Source organism: Sinocyclocheilus grahami, unplaced genomic scaffold (assembly GCF_001515645.1).
Source record: "Sinocyclocheilus grahami isolate Dianchi unplaced genomic scaffold, SAMN03320097.WGS_v1.1 scaffold313.1, whole genome shotgun sequence".
NCBI lineage: Eukaryota > Metazoa > Chordata > Actinopteri > Cypriniformes > Cyprinidae > Sinocyclocheilus > Sinocyclocheilus grahami.
Window position 1 is genome coordinate 211,566 of NW_015505492.1, and position 14,921 is coordinate 226,486.

The following is a 14,921-nucleotide window of genomic DNA, read 5'->3' on the forward strand; positions in this document are numbered from 1 at the left end:
GCTATATCACAGGGAAAATAGAAACAGCACCTCAATTCACCGTAAAGCATCTGTTTATCATCTGTTTAACTGATGTAATCTAGTGATTGGAGGGATAAAAAGATTTTTGTATTGCTTTGGAAAAAAAGTAAATCTTAAACCGCACAAGCCACAGAATGCATATGCCTGGAGCAGGGACACATCATTATCTCGCTAAATCACACCAACAGAGAATGCGCAACTTATGTCATACATGCTGTGTGTGTTTCCATCAATCTATCATCGAGATGAATGACCCTAATGAATACTGGTCACATGTGCATCCACCTCTACAGCTGTGTTGTTTTTGCTATTCTTTGTTTTTAATGATCACTGTTTGAATATTCACTTTAGAGTACACGATCAAACTATATTCAACTAGTAATGTTTGAACAATTATGTTGCCTTTTTACTCAGTGACTGGATGTAACTCAAATGTGATGGTGGCTGCTCTTCTAGATAGTTCTGGAAGACACGGTTTAGCAAATAAACATTGTGGCGCTCTTTAGAGTTATCTAGTGTTACTATAGCTTGTTCCTGAGTGGTTTGTTTGTAAAAAGGAATCATTTATGTGTCCAGATGACTACAGTCTGTGGACTGTTTATATTAAGTATTGTCTCAAATTGTATCAAAATATATATTTGTTAATGTGTATCCATTCACATGAAAGACACAGTATATATGTATCCAACACCAAGGAGAACATTATTGTATATTTGTAATGCTCTTATGTGGTTGTTCTTATTAATTTTTTTAAATAAACCTGCAGTTCTACACATTGTTTCTTTTCTCTATAGAACATGGAGAGGAGCAAGTACTTTCATAATCAAATTAGCAAAAATAATAAAAAATTTTCCTTCATAAAATATTACTGTCAAGTGACATCACTAAATTAAAAAAAGCTGGTCAATTTATAGAGATGTTTCTCTAGCCTTCAGACATCGCTGTCCTCACTAACACATGCTGTCAGTAATGATTTGACATCATTTTTCTCAACCACAACTTTCATGGTTTTTCCTTTGTATTTAGAGAATCACAGCAAAAGTTCCCTACATTGTCAGGATAAATGCTTCTGAGGATGAATGGGCTTTTACATGACAAGAAGCCTGCTCTTAAACTCAATGAAAAAGGAGGGATACAGAAATGGAAGTGGTTTACTAGTGGTATTATTTTCTTTTTGTGGTTCTGCAAGTCATTTTGAGTTAATTGTACCCAAAGGCTAAACATCTGCCCCCTCTGGCCATATGTTGAACTGCATGAGCCCACTTTTTAGTTTGTTGTTTCTTTAAAGGGGTCATATGATGTTATTTTAAAGATCATTATTTTGTGTATTTAGTATAACAGAATAGGTTGACATGCTTTAATGTTCAAAAAACACATTATCTTTCAAATACTGTACATTATTGTAGGTCCTCTATGCCCTGCCTCTCTCAAACACATCGTTTTCAACAAAGCCCCTCCTTTGACAAGCGCAGTCTGCTCTGATTGGCCAGTTGACCAAGTGCATTGTGATTGGCCGAACACCACAAGCACGCATCGGAAATGTAATGCCCCTTACCATAATCCCGAGCTTCAGCTTTCAAAGTAAATATCAAGACAGTTAATAATGCTGTTAGTTTTACCATCAGTTCAAGCCCGAAAGGGGAACAGAGTCGCGTGACAGACAGTGATGATGCAGTACACAAGCCGCGGTTAAGACAGCTGACGTGCTATGATTTCTGACAGGCAGTTCACTCTCCTGTGATGTGACCCTGTTCCCCTCACACAGACACCCACACACACACGGTGTGTTACTCTGCGCTGCGCAAAACTCCGCATTTGAACAGTCAATAGCAAATACTTAAACTAATAACTGAATGTGGGGTCATGTTAGAATGATCCGTTTTAGGTAGGCCTGGTTGACTCTTAACTTTTATAAAGAATATCTCTTTGGGTTTGAGACTTTAGTCTTTGCAACTTTAGGGATCTTATCTATTCACGAACAGCTTGTAACCCTCCAAAGAGAAAGGAAAACTTGAAATCGCATCATATGACCCCTTTAAGCCTGAATTAATAACATTATAATATAATAACATGGTGTAAAATGGACAAACAAATACAGACTGATGTACACTACTGTAAATCATGAGATCAGTAAGATTTTTTAAAAATAAATTAGTACTTTTATTCGCCCAGGATGCATTCAACTAGTTAAATTAAAATGAAAAGGTGGCAATAAAATATTTTACATTGTTACAAAAACATTTGAAAAACGTTTTTTTATTTTCTTATTTGTCAAGGAATCTTGAAAAATATATATTGAAAAAAACAGATCTTTTAAATGGTAATGTTGACAGTAATAATGTTTATTTTACTATATTTTTGATCAAATAAAGGTAGCCATGAGCATAAGAGACAATTTAAAAAACCTTTAACAAATTTTACCTACCCCAAACGTCTGAACAATAGTGCATACTCTGGAATTCGGTTCAGTAAAGGCTAGAAATATTAGGCATGTGAGTGTAAAATGTGTGGATTTCCATCTCAGTCATGTCTTCTTCTCAAAGGTAAATGAAAACATTATTCATGTAATTGTGTCTGTGTGCACTGTGATACGTGGTTAAAATGCTCTTACACTGAGTCCTTTCATTGCAACTATGAAGCAGGTTGTCATTTTTAAACAATGCACCATCTGCTCTTTCACACAATGCCCTCCTGTGGGCAATGTGCCATTTGTCAATTCAGCAGTGGCTCTTGAAAAAACACACATATATGACATTAAACATTACAGCAAGAAACGCTTGTACACGTCCGCACAATATTCCTTTATGGGTTGGAAAAGTAACAAAAGTGTGTGTTTTAGCACTCTTTTCTCTTTAAAGAAAAAGTTTCTCATGTCTAAAAGTTCATATTAATCCATCTAGCATTACGCATTTACATCAGTGTGTCAATGTGATTCATGGAAAAATCAGATTGTAAGTAATGTATGCTGTATCTGAGCATGAAAAACAAAATATATGTTTTGAGTCCCAACTCTGGCAGTTACTGACTGATGTGCTCTAGGGAGGCAGGATCTGCATCATAACCTGATCATGTGGCACGCAAAACCCTCTCAAGTGTGTCACTAACAGCAGTTATTCATTCAGTCACTGTGTCTGACGTGTCCTCTGGGGTCCACTGTTCTCTCCAAATCTCCAAACTGTGCCACCTGTACATCAGCAGATATAAATAGCATTCATTCATCACATTTAGTTCTCAGTTATGCTCCACTGCTTTTTAGGGGACTTTTCAGCTGGTCAAATTGGAGTTCCAGTTTGCAGACCAGCTAAGAGAACCAATTTAGCTGGGAGACCAACTAGACCAGTTTAAAGACCAGCGAACAAGCTTATGCTGATTTAAGATGCTTTTTTAACACCTATTGTAAAAAGGGCTGAGAACTAAGTTTAGAGAATTAAATATAGGGCCCTGCAGAATGTCTGATGGCTTTTGAGGCTTTTTTATAGGTCAGATGTTAAGTTGACTTATTTTCAAAACAGTTGACAAGGGCAACAGAGGGACGACTGACTATCTCTTTAATAATTCCTCTCTAATGAAAATCCCTCGCCCTCCGTCTCCCCGTCCCGTGTGGGAAATTACGAATCCTACTATGGGGGGGGAAAAGGCTTTACTCATTAATATTTATCAGGTCATGCGGTGTTGCTTGGCAACTCCACTAACACATCAGTCGCAAAATGCTAATTAATATTCATGAGCCAAACGCTCACCATATGATGATTCGTTAATTCGCCAGGTGATTAGCTCGGCGTCTGCATTCCAGCGAATCAGGGAGGCCTACTGGGGGAACGCCACATTCTATAATTAATATTCATGAGATAATCCTTCAGCATAGTATGATTGGTCAATTTGCGTCCCGTGTGCTTACGTACAGCGGGGGTTCCAGGGACCTGGCTGGCGTGAGTGACAGAGCTCGCCTCTAGAGGAAACGGAGCGACTCCAAACTGCAAGGCTCGCGGCTGTCACTGTAAAGCAACTTTTAAGCATGCAATGTAGGTTGACGCAAAACTTTGAGAAGTTGTTTGTCTTTAATGGTTTGTTGAATGGAAATGGAGGCAACAGGCATGACACTGTACTCGAGACGCTGGCTGCAGTCGCGTGAAACCATTTCTAAAAGCATCGTCTCTCGGCATCGTCTCTCAGTTAGGGCTTCATTCATAGTTTTCCCATTCTTCCATTCCTACCGATATATTACTACATATTACTTCGAGTCCAAATATAGACTATTCTGCAGTCAGTGGCTTGTCTGTTATTGTTTTGAATTGGTTGTGAGGTGCATTTGTCTGGTTTTGGCTTCTGGCAACACTGATTGAGTGTTTTTTCTTTTCTTTCCTGATGTGTGTAGTTTTGCATGGGACATTATTTACATGTTTTGCATGTTTCTATCTGGTCAAAGATGGATCAATTATATTTGCTTATATTGTGGTAGCTACATGTAATTCACTGCTGTGCATGGTGAAAAGGTGTAAAAGTGTAAAGCTGTAACTGAGGTGGGATACATGTTGTCCTCAGGTGGCAGCTGTTCTCTGTATGTATGTACACAATTAACCAAATAACCATAAATCAACTAGTGCAATATCCTGTTGCGTTGCGTTTGTGTAGATTCATATTGGTGGTTCAAATAATGTACTAACTCTCATTTGATCTGCTGTTAGGTCATCAGTATTCAGTGATAATGTGGTCTATTTAAAAATTATTATGAACATAAAATTAATGTGATGAATACATAATTTATCTGTGTGTATATATATATATATGTCTATTTATATATTATATATTTTGATATTTTAATAAATGCTGTGCTTTTGAACTTTCTATTCATCCTGAAAAATTTATAAAAAAAAAAAATCTACATCGATAATAATTAGAAATGATTCTTGAGCACCAAATCAAAATATTAGAATGATTTCTGTAATATCATGTGACACTGAAGACTGGAGTAATGGCTGCTAAATTCTTTACAAAATTTTTTAAATAATATTACACAATATTACCGTTTTTACTGTATTTACAATCAAATGCAGTCTTAGTAAGCATAAGAGATAAGATAGAATATACATAACATGCATAAAATACATATATACACACACATACATACATATATATATATATACAGTGGGTACGGAAATATAACATACCATAACATTGTAACATACCATACAGTATGTCTGGTTAGAAAAGATAGATCAACGTGAATCGGAAAATACTTTAAATCAGAAAAACCCAATGCAAGTTTTTACAATAATAGTATGTTGTCTTTGCCAAGGCTTACAATGGCAAGCACTGTATAAATTATCAAGCAATGTCACAAACTGTCCGGGACACTTGTTCTCTGAAATGCTGTCTATGAAGGCCTGATTGTTGAACATTCATGTACAGTATTACTTCAAATTCTTCCATTGACAAAGAGTGCTAAACTTAGCTGCAAACTAGAGGTCTCCCAAATTAGGCTGGGCGGACAGGCAGGTCCTCAGTGGTTATCTTTCCTCCGATGTCTCGGTGCGGAGCTTGTGATGTGCTGGTGCACGAGAGGTCCTCTTATCTCGGTTCTCTGAGAGCAATAAGAGCATATCAGTCTTTTCTCACTGCCACTCGTTCTTTGTTTAAAGCTGCTCATAAAGAACCTCCAGATGCCTCTGAATGCTTGGGATAACATTATCTCATGTAGATGCCATTCACGGTTTGTTTGCAATAAAGAATAAAAAATTATGTCCTGCATTATGATTACAATGCCAGTGGAATATTTTAAATGTTAGTGATTGTTTGCATCCAAAGTTAATGTATTCATAAAGATACACTACCATTCAAAAGTTTGGGGTCAGTAAGACTATTTATTGATTTTAAAAGAAGTCTCTAATGCTCAACAAGGCTGCATTTATATGATTAAAAATACAATTAAATCAGTAATATTGTGAATATTATTACGATTTAAATAACTGTTTTAATATCTTTTAAAATGTAATTTATTGCTATAATGGCAAAGCTAAATTTTCAGTCTTCAGTGGCACATAATCCTTTAGAAGTCATTCTAATACAGTTTTTATTTAAATTACAATTTTAAATTTCTTTAAATGTATTACTGACCCGGTAGAGTATGTTAAAATTTCAGTGTATTTAGATTGATGATAGACACTTAATTTAAACAGGAGACACAGTTCAATCCCAGAATGCACTGTGAATGAATTAGATACGCTTGTTTGTGTCCGTAGGGGCTGCCAATTAACTCTTAACCTTTTGTTGACCTTTTTTCAGAATCAGCCAGGTTGCACTTGCAACTTGCAAGGAGTTAAGCCTAACTCTAACCCAAACCAAAACTAGCTCAGGACCCAGATAGATGAGGCACCCTAGAAGAAAGGAGTCTAGAAAAATCTTTTAGCCTAAGAGGGGGCTATATTAGCTCTGTGAATCATGGGAGGCCTGGCATTCTGGGTGTCCCCTTACATGCCATATAAGTACCCCTTCCTCCCCCCTCCCCAAAATGCCATAGTGCTATCGCTCTCGGCAGAGGGGCAGCTATTCTTAGGCTATCTGTCCAGCTCATCTGAACAGGCAAGAATTCTCTTCCTCTGGCTCATAGCTCTTCTCTGTTCCTCCAGTTATTTTGCATTAGTTGCAGTTTGGCTGGGCCTGAATTCCTTGTTTTAAGCTGTTACTTTGACCCTTTTGGCCTGCAGGTTTTTTTTTTTTTTATCGGAGAGGTGTGAGTGTTACTTTCATTTTACCCGCCCCCCTCCAAATCCATTTTCCCCATCCGTTTGGAGAAATTCGGTTGCTTAAACAATACACAGGCTTTTTTGAACAATGAGTTCGTACAACGTTTCACTCACTGGACCTTCGCCTTGGGGCTTCCGGTTGCAAGGAGGCAAGGACTTCAACATGCCCCTCACCGTTTCCAGGGTAAGACCCCCAAATCTTGGCCAAAAAGACAGTGATTCATTAGTTCAGCATGCATTTACTCGCATACCAATCAATGTAGATTGAGTCTAATTGAAATTTTCATTTGAATAAGAATGTGTGTTTCACTCATATTGGAATTCAATTAAATTCAGTTTCAGTTCAATTTAGATTTTGTAAACATCACTGTCCAATTCTCTTATTATGAGAAATATGATCCATCATTTCACTACAGTGTGATTTGATGATTTGTAGTTCCTTTGTTCATTCATTGTTATCTTGGTACTTGATCCTTTGCTGATCTGTCGCTTATCCAGAGTTGTTTGTTATGTAATAGTACTGACGTTATTCATCATATGATGATAATGATTATGCTTCTCCTAAATTATAATACTGTATTATTATCATTATGCTATATCCTTCTTGATTTGGAAACTTGCATTGGGCATGTGCAGTTTGAGCCTCATAGAAGTGATTGGTATCTTGGTGTAAAGTTTGTGTATATCGCCTTTTGGTGCTGTTAGATATTGTGAAATGTTTTTTTTCTGAATTATTTAGTAGTTTTTCTGCAATGCTGCTTTGAGGAATCATGTAAATCCATATTTCCAATGTAGATGTACAGTATTGATCGTAATGTATGCAGTCAGTTCTTTGCACTCGAGTCGATTCATCCTTGTTCTGCTGTTATTCTTGTGTGTGACGTGAAGTCATGATGACTAATGCTTCTCTTGAACAGCTACACTCTTAAAAATAAAGGTGCTTCAAAAGGTTCTTCAAGCAATGCTATAGAAGAACCATTTTTGGTTCCACAAAGAACCATTCAGTCAAAGGTTCTTTAAAGAACCGTCTATTTTTTACCTTTTTATAATCTGAAGAACCTTCTTTCACCACAAAGAACCCTTTGTGAAACAGAAAGGTTCTTCAGATGTTAAAGGTTCTTTATGGAACCATTTGGGCAAAAAGGTTCTTCTATGGCATCGTGAAGCACCTTTATTTTTAAGAGTGTAGTTCTGTGAAATTGTAGTTCGATATATACGAGGAAGTAAGGATGAATGAGTGCAAAAGGGTGTTTATGAGGGCTTTATTGTAAGATAGGAAGGTCAGATATCACAGAAGGGTGAGTTCTCATTGTACTGTAATAATTCTAGCTCTGCAAACACACATATTTGACCTAGTTGAGAGATTTTACAGAGAACATTATATTGTCGGCATGAGTGCGTTTGACTATAAATGTATCTGTTTGTGTGGTTGTGTTGAAGTGTGTCTTCAAATAAGAGCACAGTCCACATGCACCTATTCTCAGATGTCTAGTGAGGACAGATTCACTGCCCCAATATGTTGCTGGCATTAGAGGGTCTTGAAAAAATAGATCCTCTTGTGTAAAAAATGTCAGACAGTGCTTGAGCGGTCGAACGGTGGCAATACATGCCACAAAGAGATGATGCACTGCCATTTTGTCACCTCTGCCAACATAGTCAGCGGTCGGGAAGAATGTCTGTCCTGCCACTATCCTAGGTGGTCCATAGTGTTAGTCATATTATAGTGACGTATATACCCTCAACAGTATCGTAATGCAGATTGGAATCTTCTGACGCTTTTCTAGGCCTTTTTATTTGCAACATTTGACAGCCGTTTGGCTTCACTGTACTGGTTACTAAGAATATCTAATCAAGAGGTGTATGGCAGGTTTGTTTGTCTACAGGAAAAAGCAATGCTATAGAAGAACCATTTTTGGTTCCACAAAGAACCATTCAGTCAAAGGTTCTTTAAAGAACCGTCTATTTTTTACCTTTTTATAATCTGAAGAACCTTCTTTCACCACAAAGAACCCTTTGTGAAACAGAAAGGTTCTTCAGATGTTAAAGGTTCTTTATGGAACCATTTGGGCAAAAAGGTTCTTCTATGGCATCGTGAAGCACCTTTATTTTTAAGAGTGTAGTTCTGTGAAATTGTAGTTCGATATATACGAGGAAGTAAGGATGAATGAGTGCAAAAGGGTGTTTATGAGGGCTTTATTGTAAGATAGGAAGGTCAGATATCACAGAAGGGTGAGTTCTCATTGTACTGTAATAATTCTAGCTCTGCAAACACACATATTTGACCTAGTTGAGAGATTTTACAGAGAACATTATATTGTCGGCATGAGTGCGTTTGACTATAAATGTATCTGTTTGTGTGGTTGTGTTGAAGTGTGTCTTCAAATAAGAGCACAGTCCACATGCACCTATTCTCAGATGTCTAGTGAGGACAGATTCACTGCCCCAATATGTTGCTGGCATTAGAGGGTCTTGAAAAAATAGATCCTCTTGTGTAAAAAATGTCAGACAGTGCTTGAGCGGTCGAACGGTGGCAATACATGCCACAAAGAGATGATGCACTGCCATTTTGTCACCTCTGCCAACATAGTCAGCGGTCGGGAAGAATGTCTGTCCTGCCACTATCCTAGGTGGTCCATAGTGTTAGTCATATTATAGTGACGTATATACCCTCAACAGTATCGTAATGCAGATTGGAATCTTCTGACGCTTTTCTAGGCCTTTTTATTTGCAACATTTGACAGCCGTTTGGCTTCACTGTACTGGTTACTAAGAATATCTAATCAAGAGGTGTATGGCAGGTTTGTTTGTCTACAGGAAAAGACCAGTAGCACAGGGCCTAGTCAATCACTGTAGAGTGACAGGTGGTACCCAATACGTTTGTTCTGGCTGCCGCTTGGCTCAACAGGGGGCTTTTCTATAAAAGTACCTTACAGGTGTACGGGCCTGCTGTAAAGGAGGCAAGAAATGTTCTGTTATTCTTTATTTGAATCAAGACGTAGATTTACATCTGCTGTGAGTATCACATTAGTTGGTCTGAGGAGGATCCATGTAACTTAAGAGGATGAATATTATTCACCAGCCCACAGGAGACAGACGGCCTGGGTGCTATTTACTGATCAGCCAGTGAGAATTCCAGTTCAGTGACTTTGCGTTGAGTGTTAAAACATGCAATAATGAACTGTTCTGGACCTGTTTATGAGCTGTTGATGTCGAAGAATAATTAGCTGCATATAATATAAAATATAATATAATTGGGAATGCATTAAATTGATCAAAAATGACAATAAAGACTTTTACATTGTCAAAGAAAATTATATATTTTTATATTTTAAATAAATGCTGTGCTTTTTAACTTTCTATTCATCCTGAAAAATGTATTCTTCAAAAAAAAATCTACATTGATAATAATTAGAAATGGTTCTTGAGCACCAAATAAAAATATTAGAATGATTTCTGTAATATCACGTGACACTGAAGACTGGAGTAATGGTTGCTAAATTCTTTAAAGTGCCTTTAAAGTGCCGTGAAAAGGTTTTTGCCCCCTTCCTGTTTTTTTTTTGTTGCATATTTAACACTTAAAAGATTCAGATCATCGAACAAATTGTAATATTACACAAAGATAATGTAAGTAAATACAAAATGCAGTTTTTAAATGATGATTTCATTTATTAAGGGAAAAAAGCTGTCCAAACCTACCTGGCCCTACGTGAAAAATTAATTGCCCCCTCCTGGTAAATCCTGGGAGAACTGTGATTGACCACATTATTTTAGAAAGCTGAGTTAAATTTCACTAGCCACACCCAGGCCTGATTACTGCCAGACCTGTTGAATCAAGAAATCACAAAGAACCTGTCTGACAAAGTGAAGCATGCTTAAAGAGCAACACATCATGCCGCGATCTAGAAATTCAAGAACTGATGAGAAACAAAATAGTTGACATGTATCAGTCTGGAAAGGGTTATAAAGCCATTTCTAAGGCTTTGGGACTCCAGCGAACCACGGTCAGAACCATTATCCATAAATGGAGAAAACTTGGAACAGTGGTGTGAACCTTCCCAGGAGTGGTCGGCCAACCAAAATTACACCAAGAGCACAACAATGACTCATTTAGGAGGTCATAAAAGAACCCAGAACAACATCTAAAGAACTGCAGGCCTCACTTGCCTCAATTAAGGTCAGTGTTCATGATTTAACAATAAGAAAGAGACTGGGCAAAAACGGCATCCATGGGAGAGTTCCAAGGCAAAAGCCACTGCTAGAAAACCCTCCAATGTGGCTGAATTTAAAACAATTCTGCAAAGAAGAGTGGACCAAAATTCCTCCACAGCGATGTGAAAGACTCATTGCCAGTTATCGCAAGCGCTTGATTGCAGTTGTTGCTGCAAAGGTTATTAGACAACCAGTTATTAGATTTAGGGGGCAATTACTTTTGGTTTAGACAGCTTTTAAAGTGAAGTGATGTGTGGCCAAGTATGGTGACCCATACCTGCAATTTGTGCTCTGCATTTAACCCATCCAAGCACACACACACAGTAGTGAACACACACATACACACTGTGAACACACACCCAGAGCAGTGGGCAGCCAATGCTGCGGCACCCGGGGAGCAGTTGGGGGTTCGGTGCTTTGCTCAAGGGTCTCACCTCATTCGTGGTATTGAAGGTGGACGAGAGGGCTGGTAATTCACTCCACCCACCTACAATCCCTTAATAAATGAAATCATTTTTTCAAAACTGCATTTTGTATTTACTCGGGTTATCTTTGTGTAATGAAATCAGCATCTTCAAAAAGCTGGTCAGCAGAAGGAAGCATGAAGTGCTCCAAAATTTCTTGGTAAACGGGTGCAGTGACGTTGGTTTTCAAAAAACACAATGGACCAACACTAGCAGATGACATTGGAAACCTTTGCAGGTGTTTTGAGATGATTAGCTGATTGGCATGTCACCATATTCTAATTTGTTGAGATAGTGAATTGGTGGGCTTTTGTTAAATGTGAGCCAAAATCATCACAATTAAAAGAACCAAAGACTTAAACTACTTCAGTACTACTGTGTGCATTGAATTTATTTAATACACAAGTTTCACAATTTGAGTTGAATTATTGAAATAAATTAACTTTTCCATATCCATTATATATATGTATATGTATGTATATACTGTATATAATGTACTGGGGCTTCTTTTCAGTTTAATTGTTATACATATAATATAAATTCTACATATAATTATTATAAATATAAGAAATATCAATCTATTTATTTGTTTATTGCATTTGTAATTGAGAAAAAACACAATGCATCAGTATTCCAGACTGGTGAGAAGTCTTGTTGCCTTTGTTTACATTATACTCTATTTTAGTGTAGACCTTTTTCAAATGCTTTTGAAGAATTGTACTGACATATAACAGACAATTACAAGTATATTTCCTAACTTTCTTCGGCTAATATACTGGCCTTCTGAATTGGGTGAAATATTGTTGGCAGATGCTTCTGTGTATGACTGTGAGTGCTCCTATTCAGTGCTAGGTGCTGAAATGAGGGGTTCTCTTGGCTGAGAGCAGCTCAGACTGTAACAGATGGCACACAGAAAGCATGAACTTGCAATTCAGTTCAAACTGAAAGCAGCAGATGAGGGATATAAATACCTCTGGGTGGTTTGGATGAAAAGGAACTTCTAAGGAAAATAATACTTTTATCTGGATAATGCATTAGACAGTAGGCTAATTAAGTAACGGCAACAAAGAGATATTGACAAATGGCAGATATAGTTTTGAAAGTTATAAAATGTCAGTTCTATCAAATTATCCCAGAAAAAAGACTAAATTGTTTATTTAGCCACTAAAACTATACTAAATCTTGTCTATAAACTCACTATATGCATTTAAACTATAGCCTATATGTTTATGCAGGTTTTTACTTTATGAAAGCTATGAAATGTGTAATAATCAAACATTTGCATTATTCATTATTCGAAAGAAGTTGAGATCCAAGCTTGTTTAAGACATTGTGTTGTCACTAGCATGTAGCACATATAAGAAAATTATTTATCCTATTGAACTGAGTGGTAGTAGGCGTAAAGGGGGGTTGGGACCACCAATGTAAAAGAGGAAAGTTATGGGGTTACCCAGCACTAAATCACCTTATACTTACACTAATGTTCTGTGACATTTCATTTGACACGGTGGTGTTATTAGAAATGTGTTTGCCTCTGAAAAGATGTTACAGTTAAATGTCAACAGGGATCCACTCTTTAGGCTCTGCCAAATAGTTTGAGGATGTTTCATCCAGTGAAGGGCATTTGCTGTAGCCTAATATTATAAAACTCAGCATAATATTATTGTGGGCTCTCTTTGACGTACCCTAATGCACCAACTGGTGGAATAGTGTTTCACCTTTGTGAAGTGATATTAGGGTGTTCAAATATGGACGTTTCAAATTAAGAGCTACTCTCATTCATATGGTATTCACTGAGCATCCAGTTAAAGCTTGTGAAGATTGAGTTTTATGGTTGGCTTGAATTTGATCTGCATTAATACTATCAGCATGTTGGATTAATGACACAAATGTAGCTGTCTCTTCACTTGGACCACATTCAAAGTTTTTTTTTGTTTTTTTCAAGTTCTTGAAATAGCACAACACCCCTGGTGAGAGCGTTCCCAACAGTGTTGATTTTCATTGTGACTTTCCAGTGCTGGACCGCTTATAAGACATCTCTTAACACTCCGAGGGAAATTGTTCATTCCAGTCAGTCTTCAGGAAGATTGATGCTGGCAGATTAACTCAAACCTACTTCATTTTTAAAGCTGCTGATTATTGCATTCTCTTTTCCCATGAGCTAGCTGGAAGAAAAAATTGGCTTAGTAGCCTTTTCAGTCTTTCATTGTTGCTTGATTTTTGTGTAATGTATAGCTCACTGTATTTATAAAATATTATATAATATATATTTTCACTGGTCCCGTTGCAAAGAATTTAAGTGATTTGACAATGTACAATTGAATTTTTATTTAAAAAATAGCGCTGTTATTTAACAAGGAGCATTCAGTTGATCATAATTGACAATAAAAAACATATAATCTTTCAAATAAATACTTTGAAATTTCATCAAACAACCCTAACAAAAAGGTTCATGGTTTCCACAAAATTATTAGGCAGCACATAATGATATAATAAAGAAAGGTTTCTTTAACAGCAGATCAGCATATTGATTTAATATATTGATTTCTAAAGGATCATGTGACACTAAAGACTATAGAAAAAGCTGCTGAAAATTCAACTTTAGATTTTAAAAAACATTAAAATAGGAAACATTTATTTTAAATTGTAATAATATTTAATAACATTATTGTTTAGACCAGGGGTTTTCAACCTGTGGGGCGCCAGCACCTGTCAAGGGGGGCGCGAGCATCAGTTAATTCAGAGACGTTCCCTTGAGAATTTATGAATATAAATTAACAAATCTTTAGCCATCCACTAGGGGGCAATCTGACTCCCACTGCTAGTCGACAGTTAGAGCAGAGTTGGCGCGAGTATCAGTCCCGCTCAGTGTTGCCAAGTCAAGTCCGCGGTTTTCCCGCTTGCCGCGTTTTGTAGTTTTGGGCTAGTTTTGAGTAGCAATTAGGCGGGTTTTGTTGGGAAAACCTGGCAACCCTAGTCACGCTTATTGACAGTGTAATGCCGAGTTCACACTGCGCGATTTTAGCCCGATTTTTCACTCGCCGACAGGTTTTGCGAAATCGCAGACAAATCCCCGACATAGGAGGCAAATCGGTGCTCGTTCACGCGAGTGACAATCAACGCAGTATGAATTATCAAAGACGCGATCTAAGGGAATCGCCGATGCACGCGAAATATTTGGCATGCTAAATATCTGGAGCTGTTTTCCGCTCTATGGATGTGCGCTCCGATCAGTCGCTCTAACCGCACAAGCAAGCACTCCGTTAATATTCCGCTCACGCTCACCGTGAACCAATTCCCGCTCAGATCCCGCTCCGACATAATATTTCTCTAGTAGGCCTAATTGTTTACTGTTTGTAACGAAATTCTTGGATTATTGTCTAAAATTAAGCATGCTGATAAATAGCAATTATCATGTTTCAGAGCGAAATTCTTACATTCTTCTTAATTTTATTAATTGTAATGTATTAATTAAAATGTATTA

The 14,921-nt window shown here is 37.3% G+C and overlaps 1 protein-coding gene across 4 annotated transcripts in view; it reads left to right on the forward strand.

Moving 5' to 3' along the window:
* Positions 1–3,939: 3,939 nt before the first annotated feature.
* Positions 3,940–14,921, forward strand: part of ldb3a (LIM domain binding 3a) — a 41,187-nt gene continuing 30,205 nt past the window's right edge. For all 4 annotated transcript variants that reach the window (XM_016294119.1, XM_016294120.1, XM_016294122.1 and 1 more), the window contains exons 1-2: positions 3,940–4,043; positions 6,748–6,948. In XM_016294119.1, the coding sequence (XP_016149605.1) occupies positions 6,853–6,948 (96 nt within the window). In that variant the 5' untranslated portion in view covers positions 3,940–4,043; positions 6,748–6,852. The remainder of the gene's footprint in view (positions 4,044–6,747; positions 6,949–14,921) is intronic.